Source organism: Periophthalmus magnuspinnatus, chromosome 22 (genome assembly GCF_009829125.3).
Source record: "Periophthalmus magnuspinnatus isolate fPerMag1 chromosome 22, fPerMag1.2.pri, whole genome shotgun sequence".
In the NCBI taxonomy this organism is placed as follows: Eukaryota; Metazoa; Chordata; class Actinopteri; order Gobiiformes; family Gobiidae; genus Periophthalmus; species Periophthalmus magnuspinnatus.
In genome coordinates this window covers 8233168-8254915 of record NC_047147.1, presented here as the reverse complement: position 1 = coordinate 8254915, position 21748 = coordinate 8233168, and the positions used below count along the sequence as shown (strand labels likewise).

Here is a 21748-nt window from a genome sequence, read left to right as displayed (position 1 = left end):
AACATAAAAATTAGGGATGTCCCGATACAGTTTTTTTGGCTCCCACTGAGATTTTTTTATATTTACGATTCCCGATACTGATCTGATACCGATGTTCTCATTTACCCAATTTAGACTGTGCCTTTATAAATAAAGTATTTTATGGTGGATTTAGCCCCGGTTGAATAAAATATTTACCAGATATTTAAAAAAAAAAAAGCCTACTTAAAAATAGCCTAAGAATTTGTTATTATATTTGATTGTTTTATCTCACGGTTTATAAAGGCAGTCTTTTTTCACCATATTATTTATGTTTGAGGCCCATAAAAAGGCAAGAAGCTTGTCCTAAACCTGGCTACTTAACATATGTAAACAAGATAGCACTTTTGGCTCTGCTCCTCCACCAATTTGTCCAAAGTATCGGTTTCACTCTGATGGCATCACAGAGGTAAAACAAATACTCTGTCTTTAATGTTTTTAGCTGCTTTAAAGTCTCCTCAGCCTGTGTATAAGCTGCTCTGGGTGTTAGCTGCAGCTTTAGCAGCGACAGCTGCGTGTGGAGGATACACTACCAGTCAAAAGTTTAGACACACTTTTTGTGAAAACATTAGCTGCCCATTGCTTAGAACGCTGGTTTGCACTTTTGGAATTTCTTGATCCTGACAAGGCACACATGTAAAGTGTAATATCAGGAGACATCAAGAACCTCATTGAGAGAAGGCCAAGGGTCTGCAGTGCTGTCAACAAAGCGGAGGGTCTCTACTATGAGCATTTGTATATAAAATATAGAAAATATTTAGTTGAGCTTTTTTTTTTTAACTTTTTTCTTTACTACATAATTCCATACATCTTGCATCACATATTTGATGTCTTCCATATGTATATAATCTGTAGAACGTGAACAAACAAAGAAAAAACATAAAAAACATTGAATCAGAGGGTGTGTCCAAACTTTTAACTGGTAGCGTAGCACTTGGCAGGGTGAAGAATGAGATCATCAATGCAATGATCATTCATCAAACCTGAATATTTATAAAAAGGCTCTAAAAGTGATCAGTGGCAACAGCCTCACAACTTAACTTCTGATCCATAACTCAAGGCATACATTAGCAGAGATCCGTAAAGTTAAATTGCTGCATCAGACACAGTCCATAGCCCACAACCACTTCATCGTTACAATAAAGCCTCCTTACAATTTGGGTTTTGTTTTTAGAGAAAGATTTTGTTGCACAATGAAGTCAAATAGTCAGCAAAATGTCTTCGGGATAGACTAGTATATGCTTCTTGTAGCACTGAAGAACATTATGTAGGTCATAACTGATGTCAAGTGCAGCCCTGAAGCAAATCCGTGTCTACTTGGTCCACTCTGTGGCCACTGACAGAGTCTCGTCACTCACTGCAGGCCTTTAAATACCAGGCTGATGCCAGAGCTTACAACACTTCAAGATTCATTACCAAACAAAACAAAACAGCACCCAACAGAACTGTGTGTAACAGGCTGGGTGGGGGGGGGGGGGTTGGTTTGTGTGTGGGTCTTTGGGAATCAATAGAAATTACTGTTAGTGGGAAATATAGTTAATAACAACACTGGAAAATTATCACTTTTATTCTTGCATTGTTGTTCTAGGTTATTTCTGATGAGACTGAATATTGCTGATTTTCTGAGTGAGCAATTTGCATTTTATCCAAGAGACTATCAATTCTGAAGTAACAATGGAAGAAGACTGGTTTCTATTGTGATGAACTAAAATGGAACAATCAATTTTGACACTACAGAAAATGTGAAACCCTACCGAAATCTACTTAAAACCGTGGTACAATTAGAGCACCTTGCAGATTGGGGGATCATAGACATGCTTGCTTAATAATTGTTTTCCAAGTCCAAAATAGAAATATTGCTACATAAATGAGATAAGGAGCACAAATATCATATAAATGACTTTTGGATATGTAAACAGATGGAAAATATTCACAGGAAAATCAATGCACTGTACGAGAGCCTAGCCTATAATTATAACTGTGAAAATCGATGTGTGTGTTGTACGTGAGCTGTGTGGTGGTCAGTGGCAGTTCCAGCCACAGCCTGTGGGGGGCAGAGGTTGAGTTTGTGGAGCAGCAGGAGTCCACAGAGGAACAGGATGGGCCCGCTGAGAGGACAGACATGCAATCACCATGCACTACTGTGAGCATGGAGCAGGCCAACAGTACAGAGCCGATATAAAACCATCAGAGTTCACCTCCCCTGCCCCGAAACCCAGGATCAGAAACAGGACGGCACTCAAAATACTTCTCAGTACGATGGAGTAAATTGTCAAATGAAATGTGCATATAGCAAAAAGGAAAATATGTTTTGAGTGCTAAGCTAATAAATCATTGAGTAAGTTTACTACTCATGTACTCTATATTTCCTACATATAGAAACAGCATTAGGTCGATGTTGGTCTAGTGGTCCATTAAAATATAACAATGCATAAAAAAATGATTAATATCTGAAAGTGCAGTACGTTAAGTTTTCTTTAGGCATTATTTATCCATCTTAATGGAGACAAACTGGTGATGCCACCAGGCCAAATCACAAATCAGATTTTACTGTAAGAACACATTTTAACTTTATTTTTGGTCAAAATAAATTTCCATAGAGACAAGCAGGTGGAGGATTCCTCACCAGAAAATGTGCATACTGCACATTTAAGTAAAAGTCAGCTTTCTAACTTTTTAAATTTTTTTATTATCAACAGAAAAAAATAAAAAATACAATTCATCAGGCCTGACTCAGTTGAAAATGAAGGTTCTGTTTTCAAAAGCAGCAAGTATGTGACTAGCATTGATTAACTTGGGTTTATTTCTCCACTGAGGCCTGGGCACTCCTTAGTATTGCTGTAGTGTTATCCGATTCTGTAAATAGTCTTAGGTCATTTAAAAGGGAAACCAGAAACCAGAAACAGGAGTCCACATGATGCAAGCAGCAACTCCTGACATTACCAGGATTATGCGGCTGGACTGGTCCGGTGAGTTTGACTGAGGAGCTGCTGTACTACTCACAACTGTGCACTCTTCAGGAATGCGCCTCACGAACCTGCGCCCACGGCTCTGTATCCAGACTCCTCCCGCTCTTTAAAGAGAGGAGCAGGAGGACACTGGACAGTATTCAACTACACAGATTAAGTTTAAGTGCTCCCAGTATGTTTATCCAGAAGACTTAAAAGGGAGGAAGGTTTGGGTCAGAATGCATTTAGGTCATATTTCATCTTTATGGAGTAGGCAGAGACCAAGTAAGCTAGTCGATTGTGGGTAGCACGGCTGTCAGAGTGGTCCTACAATAACTTGGTGGCAGAATATAGTAGTACATTTGGTACAATGATAATGTGACAAGTTCCAAAAAGTCATTACTAATATGGACAGGTTGGGATAATTCATCTGAATAATTGCCAGTAGTTCAAATATTTCAAGTAAATTGCAATAATCAACTGAACATTGATAACATATAAAACACATACCAAAAACCTTTTCATAACAGACAGTAGAATTATTAAATCAAAAAGTCAAAAGCATTCAGTCACTACGTTATTAAGTTAAAAAAGTGTTTTAAAAGTCAAGATAGTCTGTCAAGATATATCAAGTTATCGTTCAATATATTAGAGATGGAACTTTTTTTTTGTGTCAATATTTAATCGTGGGCACTTTTTGTTTGCACTACTAGAAGTTATTTGAGCTGTACAAGGTTGACAGGAAGGTTAATAACTTCTATGACTTACTGTGGATGTAAGTACTGGAATGGTTCATTCTGCTATTCTATATAGACTATTTTTTGTAGTATAAATCTGCAATGGGATTTTTCTTATTTACTCCTATATCGTACTTTGTTATCGTGACAGGCCAATGTACAATAGAAATAACTGCTGGCTAGTCAACTAAAATAATTGTTAGTTGCAACCCTGGTTCAGTAAAGAAAGGCCTCGAGGCACTGCAGTAAGATAAAACCCACTTTACTAATGTACTATCACGTTTAAATTTTCACCTGCAGTTATGGTAGTCTTGCCAGTGCCTTGCAGAGAAACTGTTGCCTAGTGACTCTGTTTTTCAATTTGACTAGAAATGAGTGAAGAGCTTTGGGGAAAACAGGAAATATTTTCGGTCATTTTATCAGAGCCATAAAACAGCTACACGTGTCACTGTGGAGCCATGAGACAGTACAGCAGCAGTAGCAGAGGAGTAACACAGGTGAGGGGTGGACTATGGACTGCACCAGAATGAGATCATATCACAGAGCCATAATTTAGACCTCATGAGACAGCACTTCTCTTACACTACACAGTACTGTTGGGAAAATATCTTTACATTGGTTGAAGACTTATTTAGTTACTTATCTTTGTCAAACTTCAGGACTTTAAAAAAAAATGCTGAACAGATTATTAAAACAGAAATCACAAATTTGATTTCAATCACAAATTTCCCAAATCGTGCAGCTCTATTTTGAATCAATGATCTATTAAAAAGTTATCCATGAAATGTACTGTACAAGTAAGGGCAAACAGATGACTACTTACTTGATTGGCTCTGAAGGATCATATTTAGACTATAATCACATTTGCAATGCGTAAAAAAGACAAACATTTAACTACTGGGCAACAGGAGCTCAGTTTGTAGAGCATTTGCCCACTGAAGGCTGGCAGTTTGAGTCCCGCTAACGACATAAACATTATTGGTTGAGCGGTCAGATTGACTTGCATATAGGTTGGCGGTGCAATTCAAGCTCCCACAGACGAATGCTGTCGTTGTGACCATGAGCAAGACATTTACCCACCTCACCCCTAGTGTCTGCCTACACAGGTGCATGAATGTGTGTGTGAATGGGTGAGTGGTCTCTTGATGTAAAGTGTTTTCAGTGCCTTGAAGGTGGAAAAGTGCTATGTAAAAATTTAACATTTACCAAATTGTTCAATAAAAAAATATTTTTTACTATAGTTTAAATAGGTCTGTTCTTGGAGATAAGTTATGACCAGGGTTTGAACTCCTGCCCTTATGTATCTGTTAATCTTTGTAAATGAAGTTAAGAATATATCTGTGCAAATTGTTTAACTCAATTTTAAAGAGGAAGCAGTGGTTTCTGTAAAGGCTTTATGTCGGGGATGGACATGCCGGACATTTATGAGAGAAGCAGGAGTAATGGAGTCAAAGGCCGGGTCAGACAGGAAGCTACTGCAGGACACTGAAGATGGACAAAAGCAGATTAAAATTAAACTGAGCAACCACAGCAACAAAACAATAATAAATAAATGGCATTATTGTAAACCTAGCCACAAGACGTTTGTGCAGTCAATTTCTGTTAGTATGGTTACTTTTGAATAGTAAACTACTTTGAGCTACCTTGGTTTGTGAGCACAATTGTAGAAATATGATCATCATCCAAGTGTCTGTCCAACTCCATCTCCATCCAACATGATGCCATTAACCATTAACTTTATTTATTAAATAATAACAAATAGAGCAATGCTAAAATAGATATTTTTCAGCCCTAATCTGAAACAACCATATTTGTTGTTGCCCCTGTAAATGTTTTATTGCATTTATTTTTTATTTTTTTTTCAAACATGCATTGCAATTCAATTTGCAATCTGTGTTTTAATAATAGGATTCTGTTCAAAGTTCACCGTTTGGGCCCAGGAGAACTGCTAAAAGACTATGCGCTGACACACCAATACAAGAATCACGTTTCAGAATGCATTTGTCTAAACTACAAGCTTTGCAGTTTTTATACAGAATAAGACTGGATATTTTTATTGTTTGAAGGAAATTATGGAACTTGGTGACGCTGCAGCAGCCTTTGCAATTTGCTAATTGCATCCATTCAAATTGTAATTTTGATTTGGTGACAATTAATCTTGCAGCTCCATTTCAGATTCAGTTTAAAGAGCAAGAACAAAATTTGGCATGATGAGCTGCAGCTACTACAGGCATGACGAGTGACTGGGAGGCAGAGGACCAGTCAACAAGTGGCACCAGCCAAAAGAGGTGCCCCTGGATCAAACGCTGCTCTGACCTGCCAACAGGGCACTCAGGGATCAGGACAGTGCAGCTATTGTTCTGAACCTGTCCACTCAGCAGCACAGGGACAACCTCTCAGACAGACAGCCAAACGGCACCCACTACATACCAGTGTAGAGTGGTCATTACCATATCATCAATCAGATATCAATGTTTAAGAGTTACCCATTCCACACTGCAATGGTCTTCCATGTCCATGTCTAACTGTCCTGCAAATTGTGAACTTAAATGGTAATATGCCCATAAGCTTTATGCAAGGGTGATTCCTACTTCTACATTTAGTACTGATCAAACTCATGTTGAGCCTGGCAAAGTGTCTAGTATGTGGACTGCAACCTAACCCCCTAGGCCATCCTGCAGCTCAATTTGGTCTAAATATATTATCAAACACATTTTGATCTGCCCAAATCCTTGTTCAGCTCTTGTCTGGCATCTTGAGAAAAACTGCCAAACTCCACTCTGCTTTTGAAATTACATTACTGTGCATCAAATCTCACAAGGATACTACATTAAACCAGTAATAACAATATTCTCAAACAAGTTGAATTATCTGCTTATAGCGTAACTCACATTTGCCTGATGTGTGTGTATATTCAAAATTTTTAAGGCTTCTGCACTATCTCCACAAGAATAATGTTGTCAGCATCCCAGCACCTGACTTCTCCGGTTTCGGGTTTGAAATTTTGCTGTACAGAAATGCAGAGATGATGCAAGCTACAGGAAACTCACCTCCCCCTTGATAAGAGCCTTTTCTACCTGTTCCTCACACGGGATATGAGAGGAATGTGCCTAGGCCTGTCACGATAACACATTTTGTTGATGTAAATATAGATAATAAATGATAATACTGAAACAAATTTACACCACTGACATGATAAAGTATAAAAAACTATTCCAAGTTGTCAAAACGTATGAGTTGCAATAAATAAATAGCATAATAATAGTTTGTGTATACAATGAGCCATAGAAGTTATCAATTCAACCTTCTGTGCTAGTGAGAAATTTTTGGTTTAGATTTGAGCTGTAAAGAAAAGTACCTACGATAAATATTGACCGCCAAAAATTATTATTCAGTCTATCCTGTGTTGAATGATAAATGTGCCACAACTTCCTCTCCTGACACTAGCTGCACCAACACACATTAAACTTTAAACCAGCTCTGACTTAAAGATGAGACGCTTAAACATCTTGTTACACCCTGATCTACTTGTTGAGTGCCACCTCTTTGAACTGTGCGCCAACAGTGACACAGTCTGTTTTAGTCATCAATGGCATTGCAAAAACATTTATTCTCCCTGAAATTATATCACTGAGAGTCTACAATCACAATCAAGACTGCATTAAAAAGGAGAAAACTTTGGAAACATATTTACCAACATTTTTCAGCAAATGTAGTTTCATTTTCTTCATTAACAAAAAAAACAGTGTGCTATGTTTCCGCTTTATGAATTAAACATGAATTTTAACTGAGGAACTGAAAAAGAGGCTTGTCTTCACTCAGTAAACTTTTTGTCCGGTTGAAGACTTGAATTTTTCTTTGACTATGGATCATACATAGACGACTGAGACGACAGACATGTATTTTAACACTAATTCTTATTTTGGGACACTACAGAAAAGCAGACGGATTTCCAAATTTGCCTGACTTGCATCAAACTGCTTTCTCGCTGCTTGTCTCCATGGAGATGTTCTTGCTTTGCCTGGAATGTTCCACAGCATGACATTAAACATTATCTTGCATTTATTCAATTGCATGCATAATTCTTGCCAACACTGACATGCATTTACCCAGTTGCATGTGTTATTCTTGCTAACAGTGACTTGCTGGTTTTCATAGAAAGAGATTAGGTTTAGAGATCGAATGATGTTTTTTCATGGCTGAGGTCGATTGTTTAGATTTCTGAGAAAGTGATGGCCGATATATAGGGCTGATTTAGATTATTTCCCCCAAATTATATCATTTAAATTTACTACACAGTCACCCAAAGCCTCTTTTACCAGAAACCTTTAAGAGAGCTGTGTAGTCTCTATCTCTTCATTTTAAAGTGTTAATACAAAGCTTTGTTTAAAGGCTGACAGCTGATACGCTTAAAAGTGCAAATCAACCTGATATATCGGCCAACCAATATATTGGCCTATCTCTAATTAGTTTAATGCCATACTGTGGAACATCCTTTTTTTTGATAACACAACTGACTAAACAGTTAGCAGATATGCATTATTCTGTAGAAACTGTTGCTGCTAAAAGCAAAGCCAGTACTAAATGTAGAACATGATATTGAGTCCATTCATAATTAATGTCCTTCTCGGAGGGAAGCGCTCATTGATTGCACAATCCCCTGGTCTTTTATGTCAACCTAAAACTGTTCTTCGAAAGCCAACAGTTACCAAAGACGTCACAAAACAACAACTCAATTTTACCCCGAGTCAGACTGCACGCCTCATTGGAGAGACTTCCTTTGAGCATATGGTTATCTAAGCGCAGACACTGGCCCGGGGAATCTGGATTAGGCACAGTGGTGTTACACAATAGAGTTGGATCCAAGTCGGTACCAATGGCCCACGAGAAGAGTCCCTTATCAAGGCTGAGCAATTCTGAGATGGAAATATTGTGACGGGGAGATGAGAGCTTTCAAACTAATTAAACCATTGTAACGGTTACAAAAGGCATGAGTCAGATCAGTCAGAGACAAAACAAAGAGGATTTACTATAGTGAAGTTTATTTGTTTCTGTGTTTTTTGAAAGTGGTTACCAGGAAACTGCAGGTATACTAGCATTACGCAGTGACAAAAACAAAAGAGATGTGACTTTGCTGCAAATTAGACAAACATAAGAAGCTGTATATATTTGCAAAGTGGGCGGCAAGTGAAGTAGTCTCCATTTAGTTCTTTTGAAGTCTTGGTTTAAAAAAAAAACAAAACTTGAGTGCTGGTTTAGTCCAGCTTTAGTCATTACTGTCTCAATGTTTTGGAATGGGCATAAACATTTAACTCCAAATATACCCATAAATGGATTTGATTAAGAACCACTAGTGACAATAAAAATGGAATGAAAAAGTGTCATGTCATATTTTACCTCATAATAAAGTGAAGGCAACTAAACTCCAGTAAGACAAACTAGAGAAAAGGTACTGAATATACATAGTTGTAAATGCCGTTTCCATCATTTTAGTTATGGTGGCTCTCTTGTATGCCACAGTGGAACAATTGAACTGGCAGAGTTTGACATTTGATTGACAGCTCATTTGACGTCTGGCTTACTCTCTCATCATTTAGACATCAGCCTATTGTCCCCTAAACACACCCCTGTGGGCACTTGTACATCATATTTTCCAATTTTATATGCCCTAATAACTTTTGATCATTCAATTTTTCAATTATTACATGGCGTTTAACCACTTCAATTCACAGAAACAACCTTTCCATTTCATTTAAAAGCTAAACGTTTTGTTTGAATTTTTGATTGCCTCATAGAATTCAAACAGACTATTAAAAAAAAACAGATTTTATATATTTATTTATTTATTTATTTTACATATCCACGCGAGGTATCTCCATGGAGATACCAATAACTTTTGCAAGACATTGCTTAGTTTCACCTAGTGTACCGTGACTAACTTTTGGCTATATTAATGGATTTCCACTTCCTGTTTTGTTTTAAATAGGTTATTAATCACTATAGCAACGTCCAAATTTTTCATCATTCTAAAACACATAGCCCAATGCTCTTGTCTCCTCTGTGGCCCAGCCCGCTCAGTTCTGTGTGATTAAAGCAGACATCATTGGTCTGAATAAGACATGAGCTGTTCCAGGAGGAGGCTCAGGTGTCTCACAAAGGGCCCCGCTCTGACAATAGCAGAATAGTGAAGTCCAAACCATGAGGCAAATAGCAAAAGACAGCAGAATAACCTAAGATTGAAATGTACTTATGTGGTAATGATTAAATCTAAGCTCATTTGGGTCAAATGCAGAGGATAAATTTCCCTATGGAGACAATAAAATGTGCCTTACCTTATGGTTAGTGTCTCTATAATGTGTATTGGTACAGCTGCCCAAGGTATAAATGTGTCTATATGAGAACACATTTATACCTTAACAAAAGGGTGTAATATTGAGATCATAACATAAATCATTTTTGTATTAAATTCGAAAGGGAAAAGATAATATTGTTAATTGAATTTTTTACAGTCACCATTAAATACCATATTTAATTAAGAAGTGTGATATTTTTATGTTTGCCTTGAACAAAGAGCAAAATTTAAATTCCAGGGTATGTTACAATAATGCAAAATTCTTAAAATTGCTGAGAAGGCATTTGCTAAGAGACCCAGCCCTGCCTTTTCCCGTAAGCTTTAGTGTAGTATGAAGAGGCGCGGTCGAGCTCAAAGCTCCTCGGACCTAATTAGGAGCTTAAGATATTGTCCCAAAAGGCGCCACTAAAAGAAGTATGCTCAAAGCAATAAACCGACCCACAACACAGAGCAGACGCTTGTTTTTCATGTATTCAGATGAGTGCTGACGCAGCCCACCGCAGACAGTAGGAGATGGCCTTGAGGTACAAATACTGCATTGCTGGTGAAAAGCATAAAGATACATGCCTTAGACTGATGATGTAGAATCAGAAGTCCCATTTTAATGTGCAAGAGGTGATATTCAATCTACACCCTCCCACATAAGGGAGGGCATAGGTTAAGCTACAAACATAAATACAATAACCCATTACAAATAAACAGGTCAGTAGAACAACTTCACAAAATAATTTTCTTTTAAGGACCGAAATCTTTATTTACCAAGCATGAACTACTTAAAAGGTAGGCTATTTTTATACAGTGCAATGTAATTTTCAGCACAAATACTTTTTTACTGTTTAATTTCACCATGTAACGTTGTACTTGTTCTACTATAGATCAAGACCATTCTAAAACTATCAAGAAAAGGTCCAACTGTCATGGTCGCTTACTTCGTTGAGTGAATATCTAACGTTAGTATAGTTCAGTATCTAGCCATCAAAAGGAAAAAAAAAAAATCAATACACAATGCATATTTCCTCTTGATTGGCCAGAGCATGTAAACACGCAGAGGCTGGATTCTGGGTAAACACTGTAGTGTGTTGTGAAACTAAAGTCCTGGATTTGTGTACAAACTTCTTCTTGTACTGGGTTATGGCTTTGCTTACAACTAACAGAATCAAAGTCCTACCCCGCTCAGATTTAGATCGCTCCAGGACTATTTTAAGGGCCAATGAAACCGGGTCAAATGCTGGTGAGGGCTCTGGACTACAGAGGACTGTCTCTGCAGGAGATGAGCCCAGTAAAGACTTATAGACACAGGGAGCCAAGTTCATCCACGTGAACTACTACAGACCTACTTACTAAGGTTTAGGAATGACATGCTATCAACAGCAAGTAAGAATCTACTGTATCCTCTTGCTTATTTTCACGAACTGACAATGGCCACAATGAGAGCCAAGGTTAAAGTCGAGGATACAGTTATTTGTGAATTTATATGTGAAAAAATATGGAATCTGGCAGGATGGTCACACATTGTATTTCTAAAAGTTTCTGCCTGATCAAGTGGCTCTTGAAAGCACTTAAGGTAATATGGTTTGTGGTTTGCAAAGCTTGGAAATTAAAAAAGAAACTCCAACTATTTAAATATCGTATGAAGAAAACTGGTCTATTTTCTAACAGAAGATCCCTAGTTACAGCACTCCTTAACCTTTTTATAATTTAATATTTTTCCACTTTCTACATTTCCCCAAATCACCAAAGAACAGGATGCACCCACATTATTTGTATTGGCAGAATATAGACAACACATACAGCCAACTCATTTCCAACCACCCAAACTGCAGCCAATATAAAAAGAAGATAATCACAAACACAAACAAAGAAGACAGGTGACTGGCACTGACAAATAGTCCCACTAGAGCTCAGAGCTGGGAAAAGGGGAAGAGGGGGAAGAGGGGGAAGAGGGGGAAGAGGGGGAAGAGGGGGAAGAGGGGGAAGAGGGGGAAGAGGGGGAAGAGGGGGAAGAGGGGGAAGAGGGGGAAGAGGGGGAAGAGGGGGAAGAGGAGGCTATCTGCTGCTACTGTCGCCTCTCATCGTTTTATGTTGTGCTTGAGTGAAAGCCAAAGCGACACTGACCCTCTGCTTTCTCAATTGGCTGTGTTCAGGTGATCTCATTCTATAGGCCTGTAAAATCAAGATGGAGGGGAGATGAAAGATGTATAGTAGAATTGTAGAATTGTCAGTCCTGGTTTAGCCCTGGTCTATTCCTGGTACAGTCTTATCATTTTAGTTTTAGTTTAGATCTGTGTTTTAAATGTGTTTCTTGGGAGGCCAGCATGTGGTCTGTTTTACAGTTAACATGAATGCAAGGATCATCAAGTTCAATGTGTTTTGAATCAGCATAAAATAAGCAAGATCCTCATTGGTCAAAGTCATGATAATGCTGACTAACATGGTCATGGTTAGTTACACTGTCCAGGAAAACAGTAGTAAAAAGTAAAACAAAACATATGGTACTAATTTAACATAATTTTAAATGTTAGTTTAAGGTAGTTTAATGTAGGTTTAATGCCTTTCCAATTTGAACTGGCATAAAATACACATTTGAGTAAATACATCTGAAGGTAACAAAATAGAGGTCGAGGCAAATCTGATAAAGATCTATTCTGGAAAAGATCAAATGTTGTTCTATTTGTGTTTTTTTCCGTATCAAACTTTTTCAAATAGTTTCAACAATAGTTTCAGAAAAGGCAAAGACAGTAATTCATTCACTATTTTTTATCGCTCATGATTTTCAATTGCATAGCTCTAGTTTTAAGGGGTTTTTTTGTATCTTGGTACCGATTTCTTTAACAACCCTGTGTCTAACCTATAGTATTATGGAACTATTGTCAACAGTAGCCAGTTAGCTCCTGACTCCTGACATGCCTGGTTATCTCTGCAATATCAGAGTTCAACAGTGGAGGCCTTTGATTGCCTTCTTGTCATCTTATAGTTCCAGTCTTTATCTGCCCACGTTGCATCACTACTCTCTGCATTAGCACGGACGAATCGCTGCCAAGAAATGGGCCTCCCTCTACACCAGGAGCTCGGAGCAGCACTAGTCTCACCCACCACAGCGAGTGAATCACAAAGATGCGCCCGGCTGCTCTTACACTTTGCAGTGTTGACAGGCTTCGAAGCACTGTGCGGAGAGATAAACAAGCGGTACAACAAGCTGAAAAAGGCAGTAGAGTAGTAAGCAATGTTATATTATTCCACACTAAATGTATTTTAATTATAGGGTCATAAAGTGAATAGGGTATTGAAGATTATGCTAAACACCAACGGAGCGGTGCTATCCTTAATTAATGAGTTATTTTATTATATAGCGCTATAGTCTGTGCCCCAGCCTTTGATGGCAGGGGGAACAAAACTGTATTAAATCTACTTTTCCAATGACTTAAAAGCAAAAGAGCCATTAAAGACTTTAAATTCATTGGAATATTGACCAAGTGATTTCAGGGAAGACTTGAAATTTTCTCATTAGGCCCTTTTACAAATGATTTTCTATGAGTGTGGTTTCACAAAAATGAAGTTAAATTTAAACTCCACTTCCTATATTGACTATTTAAATGTTAGGTAATCTTTACATACCCAACTGCAGAAAAGCCAGCACAGCATCATTTGCTTATCTCAAAGATTACAAGTTGGCTCTAGCTAGTTCAGTTAGTCTTAGTTATAAAGCAATAGTCTTCAATTAACTTTTGCGATGTAATTTTAAAGATAAGATTTACTCCTGCTATGTGTAGGCTAATGGGAAAAGGAAAAACTCAAACCTTTAATACTTCGATTCAAGATTAAATGTAAAATTCTTGTATTATGACTCTCCCAACCCAAACCCATAAACTTATAATAATTTACAAAATTAACTGCCATGTCTAAAATAGTTTAAAAAAAAGAATTAAAAAAAGATAATATTTCACACATCTGCTGCAGTAGCAACAAAACAAAGGAATTATTATTTTTATTATTATTTTCAAAGGGTGGGTATTAAATGGATATTGAGGACATGCAGCAACAAACACAGGTGTTAAGTACATATTGTGAGGTCCCCAAGTAACACAATCCCCATGAGAACTGAAGACCACAGCAATCCCTACAACAAGGCAAACAAACCTCAATTAAAATATGGTTATAACTATTGCTTAATAAAAATTAAAATCTCAACTTCCAAGGCAAATTGCAGTGTACACAACGATAATACAACAATATAAACATATAAAGGTTGCCATATATTTGACATTTAACAACTGGTGAAAACTTTGAAGCTGGTGACCTACTGCACTCCTATAAATTATTCAGTTATGAGTCATTTTACACTATTGGTACAGCTATTCTACTATATATTGTGTAACATTTCAGTGGTTCCTAGAAATGAGAATCCAAACACTGTGCATCACAATGTAAGATAAGAAAATGTCAGGCTTATGGGTAAATAAGGGGCAAATTATCACATTGAACAAACGTGTGCACTACGTGAGTCACAGCGTCACATATTCATTAATGGAAACGAAGCTGGGTGAATCTTTAGACGTGTTCGACATGTGTTAGATTGCATCTTATTAACACATTTATGAAACCCTGACACTTCATTTACTGTAAAACATATATTTAGCCTGTGTGCAAACCCAAAAGCATGTCGTAAAGTAATTTTAATAGGGCTAGAGTTGATGAAATATAAATGCAATTGATGATATTCCACTGTACAAATTAAACAACAGTGACAATCGCTGGTATTAACTGGGTACTAACAATATTAACTGGCATTTCTCAGACAGATTGACAACTTTTGAACAGATTTAATACAATGTTCGTGAGATGAAACTCGCCTTCTTCAAACTTAACCAGGTAAGGAGAGTGTAGGTTAGCCTCTTGATTCACGTTAGCAGCTAGGTTTAGTCACGTTTTAGCCGTTTTTATACAACAAAAATAAGAAAATTAAAGTTGCTGAGAGGTTGTTGTTTGTTTTTTTAGGTTAGCATGCGAGAAAAGTGCCATGTAATTGTGACTACAGGTCGCTAAGTGCTGTGAAGGGAAGCGTACAGTAGCTGCGTGAGTGAGCGTGTGTGCCCAGCATCCGAAAAAACACACAGGCTAGTGCAGTGTTAGCCTGGCGAGCTAACGAGCCAATTATCATAACACCGCGCTAGCTAACTCACCTGCGCGACCCTCAGAGACCCAGGTCAATCCACGATAAATCCGTCACGTATTTCCCAGGAACCGACCAGAGCCGAAAGAGTTCAAATTCCACAGAGATAGAGAGGTGATGGTAAGAGACAGTCCACTCCTCGCTTCCTCCAACGCTACTGCTGAACGGTTACTGACTACTGCAGCTCCGGAGAGTCAACCGAACTTCCTCCGTAGCAACGCCCCGCCCACCAGGCACAACGGTGATTCTGATTGGTCCAAACCAGGAAGAGAGAGCGAAGCGCCGGGGTGATGGTCAGTGGACAGGTTAGTGTAGTTTTCTCTCTTGTATTCGTTTAGTAATCACGGATATCTAATAATTAACTAATCAATAGGGATAATACGAGAGAGTAGTACAAATATGATGATCCTGTAGTAATAATAAACCGACTAACCACAATAATATTCATAATTCATTGATAGATTGATAAGTTGATGCACTGTAGGACTGTCTGTAATATGAGCATGATGCAAAAAAAAAGCTGTCAGAGTAAAAAAAAAAAAAAACAGGAAAAGATTCTGAATGATGATAAGCAATGTGGCTTACAAACAGGGCCAGCAGTAGCTTTCATGAGGCCCCAAGCTGAATTTATCTGTGGGGCCCCTGACAGCAGATGTATCCTGGCTCAGTTATTGGTGATTCACATTTGACAATGTTATGACTCTGCTCTCACCACCTTGACCACTTGTATTTGTGTTTATATGACCAACATCAGACCGAAAACATCCAAAATGTCACAGCTCCTGTAGTCACAAGAACAGAACACAAGCATACAGTATCGGGGCGTCAAGAATTCTAGTTTCTGGTGGATTTGAATGTGTTTCAATTGGTGACAGTAGGCCTACATTTGCATTATAAAGTGTCCTTGCACTGGTGTAAACACATAGTTGCCATCACCTATACCTGGCTCAAAAACAAATGTAGCATCAGCAGATATTTTGCTACTATAGATATAAAAAAAAATGCAATAGTTGGCGAGGGATTTTTAGGCTGCTGTAAACACACAAGCCCTGTTTCCAATAAAACTTGATATATTGTTTTCAATATTTTTGGGGGCCCTCTGCTGGCCTCTGGGTCCTAAGCAGCTGCTCAGTCCACTCACAGGCTGGGCTGGCCCTGGTTAAGTGGATACAGTGTAGGACTGTCTGTAATATGGATATGATAGAAAAAGATGTCAAAAGAGCAGGAAAAAGATTCTGAATGATGATAAGCAATGCAGCCTACAAACCCATTCACTCACATAGCCCTCTAGGACTATTATCTGATATGTGACATGCCAAAATATGGGCCTGTGCTTCTTCAAGACAATGCAATGGGTGTGTTTAACATTAAAAAGGCATTGCACAAGTTTACTATTATTTTGTGGATAAATTAATTGGGCCAATTTAATGGAGACCGGGTATAAAGCTGTTAAGGGTTAAAAAACACTTCACATAATCTCAAATCTTCTGTTCTGTTCAGGTATTTTTGCAGGGCTGTGTGCAGTAGACCAGGCAGGCCACTACCCTAATGATGAAACCCAACTCTTTGTAAAAGGGCACAAGTTTATCAGCATTAAGCCACATTCCTCACATAGTTCTTGAGTGGACTAAGCTCTACTGTGTGGCATGTTTTATGACCTGAGAGGTTACATAAACAACAGCACTATAGGTAGCAAAGTTGTCAAGCCTGTTTGCACAATTGTTCTTTTGACGTGTTTTTAATCGCTTGTTGTGCCCTCCCCCAGAGTCTCTCTCCCTGTGTCTCACAATGACACATTATCTGGCCCTTTCTATGGATTTTATTGCCCTTGTTCACTCTGTATGTATAATTATCTGCAGCTCAGTCTCTTTTATGAGTTTTTCACAACAAATAGTCATCCATCAGCCTGTCAAGGTCAACAGACTCATAAAACACTGGTGACTGCGGGGACGCTCATCTCTGAGAATAGTGTGACCTCTAGTGGTGATTAAGTGTACGTCCAACTATTGAACTGTCATAACGTAGTGGAGAGCAAAAAACTGCAGGAAAGTGAGTTCTTAAAATCTAACATTTGAGAACGTTTTGATGGAGCCAATACACCTTTGAATAGGAGGTTGGTATATTAATGTTAGTAAGAACTTGGTACATTAATGTTAGCTCTGTATCGCATCAGAATGTCATTATGGTTTTTTTTATTGTTTATGTTATTTGTAATGTAATTAATGCAAAAATAACTCTAATATCTCCACAGAGTTCATTTATTTAGTTGAACATTCATTGCAGCCTTACGATCAATGTGCTGATCCTACTTTCATTATAGGTGTTGGCTAAAACTTAAAGGAAAAAATCAACAGTTTAAGTAGTTTGATGTTGGTGAGAACAATATCATTTATGGTTCTATTCATAGCCACTTGTATATGGCTATTGTGAGTAAAAATAGGCCAATGCCCTGATCCATTATTGAATTGTCTTAAACTGACCCTGAACATAAACGAGGACATTGTTACAGACTGGCATTGTTCCTTTTATGGGCCAGTGCTAAATTCTATCAGAGCCAATGCATGAATTCAAATCTGCAATGTTACAATAATATATAGCATTACACTGAGCTGTTAACGTGAAAAGTAACGGCATGTGGTGAACAACACTGTATTAAATAAAACTAAGAATTCTGTCTTTATTACCACATTTTATTTTTCAAACACCATATATACTTTACACAAAATCCAGACCATATCTGCTTCAAATATGTACATAAACCTTTAATAGAGAGACAGAGAAGAAAAAAAACATTCTTTGGGTCTGACCATGCAAAACAATAAATAATGTTCCTGACAGTGCTTGCATGGTGCCTTCAGGACTGCTATATCCAGCAATACAAAAAGCTCAGTTTAGGCTATACACAAACACTGCCCTGGTCTGCACAGCCATCGCTCACCTCAGCCTCGAAGATACAGGCCACAAGAACAAGTGCACCCCGACAAATTTGCTACAGAGAAGTACACTTGCAAGTTGTGAGGCAATCTTCACTCTCCGACTGATAAAGATTTGGGGGCTTTGAAGTAGGGCAACCATGAATGCTGTAGTTAGTTAATTAGGCTTCCATTTGCTGGGTTTCAGATGACATCACAACATTCAATAATACATATTGTTAAAATGCTGTTTTATTTGAAAAATGGTGAGTTCTTGTTACTTATAGAAATGATCAGGTTCAACATTTGTGCATTTAAGTTTTAGATATTTCATGGCAAAATGCAATGTTATCAAAAGCCTTTTCTAAGTAGTCAAAAGCAGTATTTTGGCAACTTGAATTGTGAAATAATTTAAATATTGTATCATATAGTCATAAAATCTTAATAATAGGTGTGCAAAGGACATCATTACTAATTGTTCATCTACTTGAGAAAATTGGAGATTCTTGTTAAAAGATCTTAAGGTTCTTCCACATCTTGAATATACATATTAACTATATTTACTGTAAATTATTGTCCAACCATAATTTTAGTGGGTGACTGCTGAAATTCATTTGATCCATCCTAAAAAGTCCTAAAAGTATAACTGCTCTGATCATTTCTATTCATGGGCTTCTTGTTTTTAAGCGCCATTTTGAAGACCTATGTTTTGTTTTGAATTATTAATTGCTACGGCAACAGCTATTTTTTCATCATTCTGAAACTCCATTGTCAGTGTTACAGCTCATCTTCATAAAACCCAACCATCCCTTGTCAAAACTGAAACCAGGGCAGACACATAAAACAAAAGTGAAATGTGCACCAGTTCAGTGAAAAGCTGTGGTAATGGCAGCAACCCCCTCAGAGGATCGAGCACTGTACACTTTGACCTTTGTTTCTCAAGGCCTTGAAATGTTTTGTCTTGTCAGCAGGATGAGCAGGAAGTGACATCACAGAAGTACAGCTTTCAACCGCCAATCATCCGTCAAGTTCAAAATAATCTCATTCGAGTCCAGTTTTGAGTCCATCCCGATACCCTCCTCTTCTTCTTCTCCAAGACTAACTCCAGACATCTCGTGTGTGGATCAGGTGATGACTTGGGGCTCCCATATCTGACTGGCCACTTGGGGGCGACACTGCATGATGACAGGGGGGCTGGTGGGGCTCTGGCTGTCCAAACACAAGCCACTGACCATGTGCTGGAGGGCGGCACCTTTCGGCTTCCACTTCTGCAAAACAGTAAAAAAATGTGTCAATTAAAACAAAACTAGAAATATATGTAGCAGCAGTGGTAAGCTGTGAGGAAAAATTAAGTTTTGCCGTTTAGTGTTGTTGACACCAGAGTATCATTTTGCTATAGTTAAATGAAATCTTAAAAAAAAAAAAAAAAAGAAAAATATGCCCACTTTTGGAATTTGGTTAGATAATATTTCAGTTTATTTGTAATGAATTCAAGTTACTATGGCAAATACACCCTGCAAATTCAACTGAGTTATCAAGATAATTACATACATAATTAAAATAATAGGCTACTTATACCCAACAGAAAATTTCACATGCAAATCTATCCATGCCACACCTGTAATTAGCACTTATATGAAACATCCCCCGTCTCATATTCATATCATCTTTCCCTCTATTTCCTGTTGTGATCAGCACAGCAGGTCTGTGTTAGGGTGAGTAATGACTGACTTCAGAATTACACTAATCAAATGAGAGATCGACTCAGCGCAGTGGAAACTATAATGCATCCAATTCCACACAGATGATTCAGCAATACCATTTATTTAAACAAAAAAACTCCACAAATTTAAAATGTACTGATAAAACCTTTATTTTGAAATGGTATACAAGTAGAGATTATCTTTCTTTATTAATAATACATATATTTTGCTTTGACCTGACTTGCAGGAAGAAGCCCTTCAAAGTCAATTAGCTTCATTAGATTATATATTTTCATAAACGTTGCACTGAATGAGTACTAGGCTAGCTCTTATGAAACAACAAAAGTCTCAATTCAAACCACGTAGTCTGTGCTGGTCCCAAGCCTGTTTCAAAATATGCAAAATATTGATTTGCAGCTGATGTGATGGGATGTGACGCTAACTGTAGGCTCTGCTCTGTCTGAAGCTCTGTTACTCGAGTTAGACTTTAATAATTAAAGAGTTTTGTTTTAACACAATCTGGCCAAAATGGATGGAATTATAAGGTCAGCTGATTTGTGCTGTCTTTCTCACATAAAAGTAGCGTTGCTAGGTACACAGTTTTCCCACAGAATTGGGCGGTTTTTTAAGAGCTCCAGCGGGTTTAGCCAGAGCTATTTAATATGTAAAATGTATAAATTTTTCAATAATCCTAATGAAAGTACAGAATTTTGCTGACAAATCTTCATATGCAAAGCCATCAGCGCTTTGTGGAACTTCTAACTGTGGAAGAGCGAGAAGAGGGGGCGGGTCTGTGATCTTTTTATTGAAAATCAAACACATAAACAGGGCCATGAATGCTCATATTGATCACAGGCTTCTGAAAATGTGTTTTCTTGGCAGTGTTTGCTAATGTGTGCATTGTATCACCATGGTAACTATTGAACATTCCATAACAAACATACAGGCACAACATCCCCGGCATGATGTCATTGCAAAGTATCAATTAACTAAAAGGATAATAGTCACTGAGTTACATAATGGATTGAGCTCACCAAATCATCTGTCTCCTATTATGATGTGATGTGCTTGTTCTTTAGATACCCAATTTTGTCCTAGTGATGTCCTTTCGTTTGGACTTGGGATCTGACTTATTTAACTTCTTTTGACTGAAAATTGACTTAAATTTTACAAAATTGTACATTTTTCTCATGGCTGATGGTCTTCCCACAGTCTATTCAATGTAATGGATCAATTCCCCTAAATGGAAAGTACTGTCATTAATCAGTAACTGTTTGGGGAGTAAGAATTCCACATTTTCAAACAAAAAACTCAAACAAGACCGGTCTCTAAAAAATCAAATATCTCTCTCTGTCAGTGGGCACGGTCCCAAATAAATCTCAAAGGACTGCATACGGAGGGCTTAAGGGAGGAGATGATAGGTCGTCCTGGCAACTGTCCTGAAAACACTCATAGGTCTACACACACATGGTTTTACTTAATAAGTCACTTTTCAATGTCTTGAGTAAAGCATGGGGCCAAGACAACCATATGTTGCATAATTTGAATATATATAAAAGGGGGTCGAAAGTAGTATAGGCAGGTATGATGGAAAGTTATGGGAGATCATTTACAAATATCTAGACAGTGTACTGAAGTGGCCACATGAAACAATACTGGTTTTAGACGAATGTTGGACTCAAGCGTAGCCAGTCTGCTCAGCATCTGTCAGCGCTAACTCACAAATAAGCAACTGAACAGTACTTGGTCAGATCGGTTAGTATAATCTATAATACTGACCAATCTGATATTGTAGTGTTTTGGGATTTTATGGAGGTGTTTATTAGCCCAAACATGCATAACTTGTAAAGGATAAATGAGAAGCTAAAGTTATCTGTATGAATCCATGAAAATAGAAAGTTAATGGAA

The 21748-nt window shown here is 37.8% G+C and overlaps 2 protein-coding genes across 5 annotated transcripts in view; both read right to left on the bottom strand.

Moving 5' to 3' along the window:
- Positions 1 to 15404, bottom strand: part of numb (NUMB endocytic adaptor protein) — a 51945-nt gene extending 36541 nt beyond the window's left edge. For 3 of the 4 annotated variants that reach the window (XM_033988039.2, XM_033988038.2, XM_055231079.1), the window contains exon 1: positions 15236 to 15396. The gene's annotated coding sequence lies outside the window, so the exon portion shown is untranslated. Of the gene's footprint in view, positions 1 to 15235 lie in introns of all 4 variants that reach the window. The other variant, XM_033988037.2, reaches the window with a different exon arrangement.
- A 2490-nt stretch (positions 15405 to 17894) lies between these two features.
- Positions 17895 to 21748, bottom strand: part of galnt16 (UDP-N-acetyl-alpha-D-galactosamine:polypeptide N-acetylgalactosaminyltransferase 16) — a 32662-nt gene continuing 28808 nt past the window's right edge. The window contains exon 15 of the mRNA XM_033988119.2: positions 17895 to 19405. Coding sequence (XP_033844010.1) covers positions 19262 to 19405 — 144 coding nt within the window. The 3' untranslated portion in view covers positions 17895 to 19261. The remainder of the gene's footprint in view (positions 19406 to 21748) is intronic.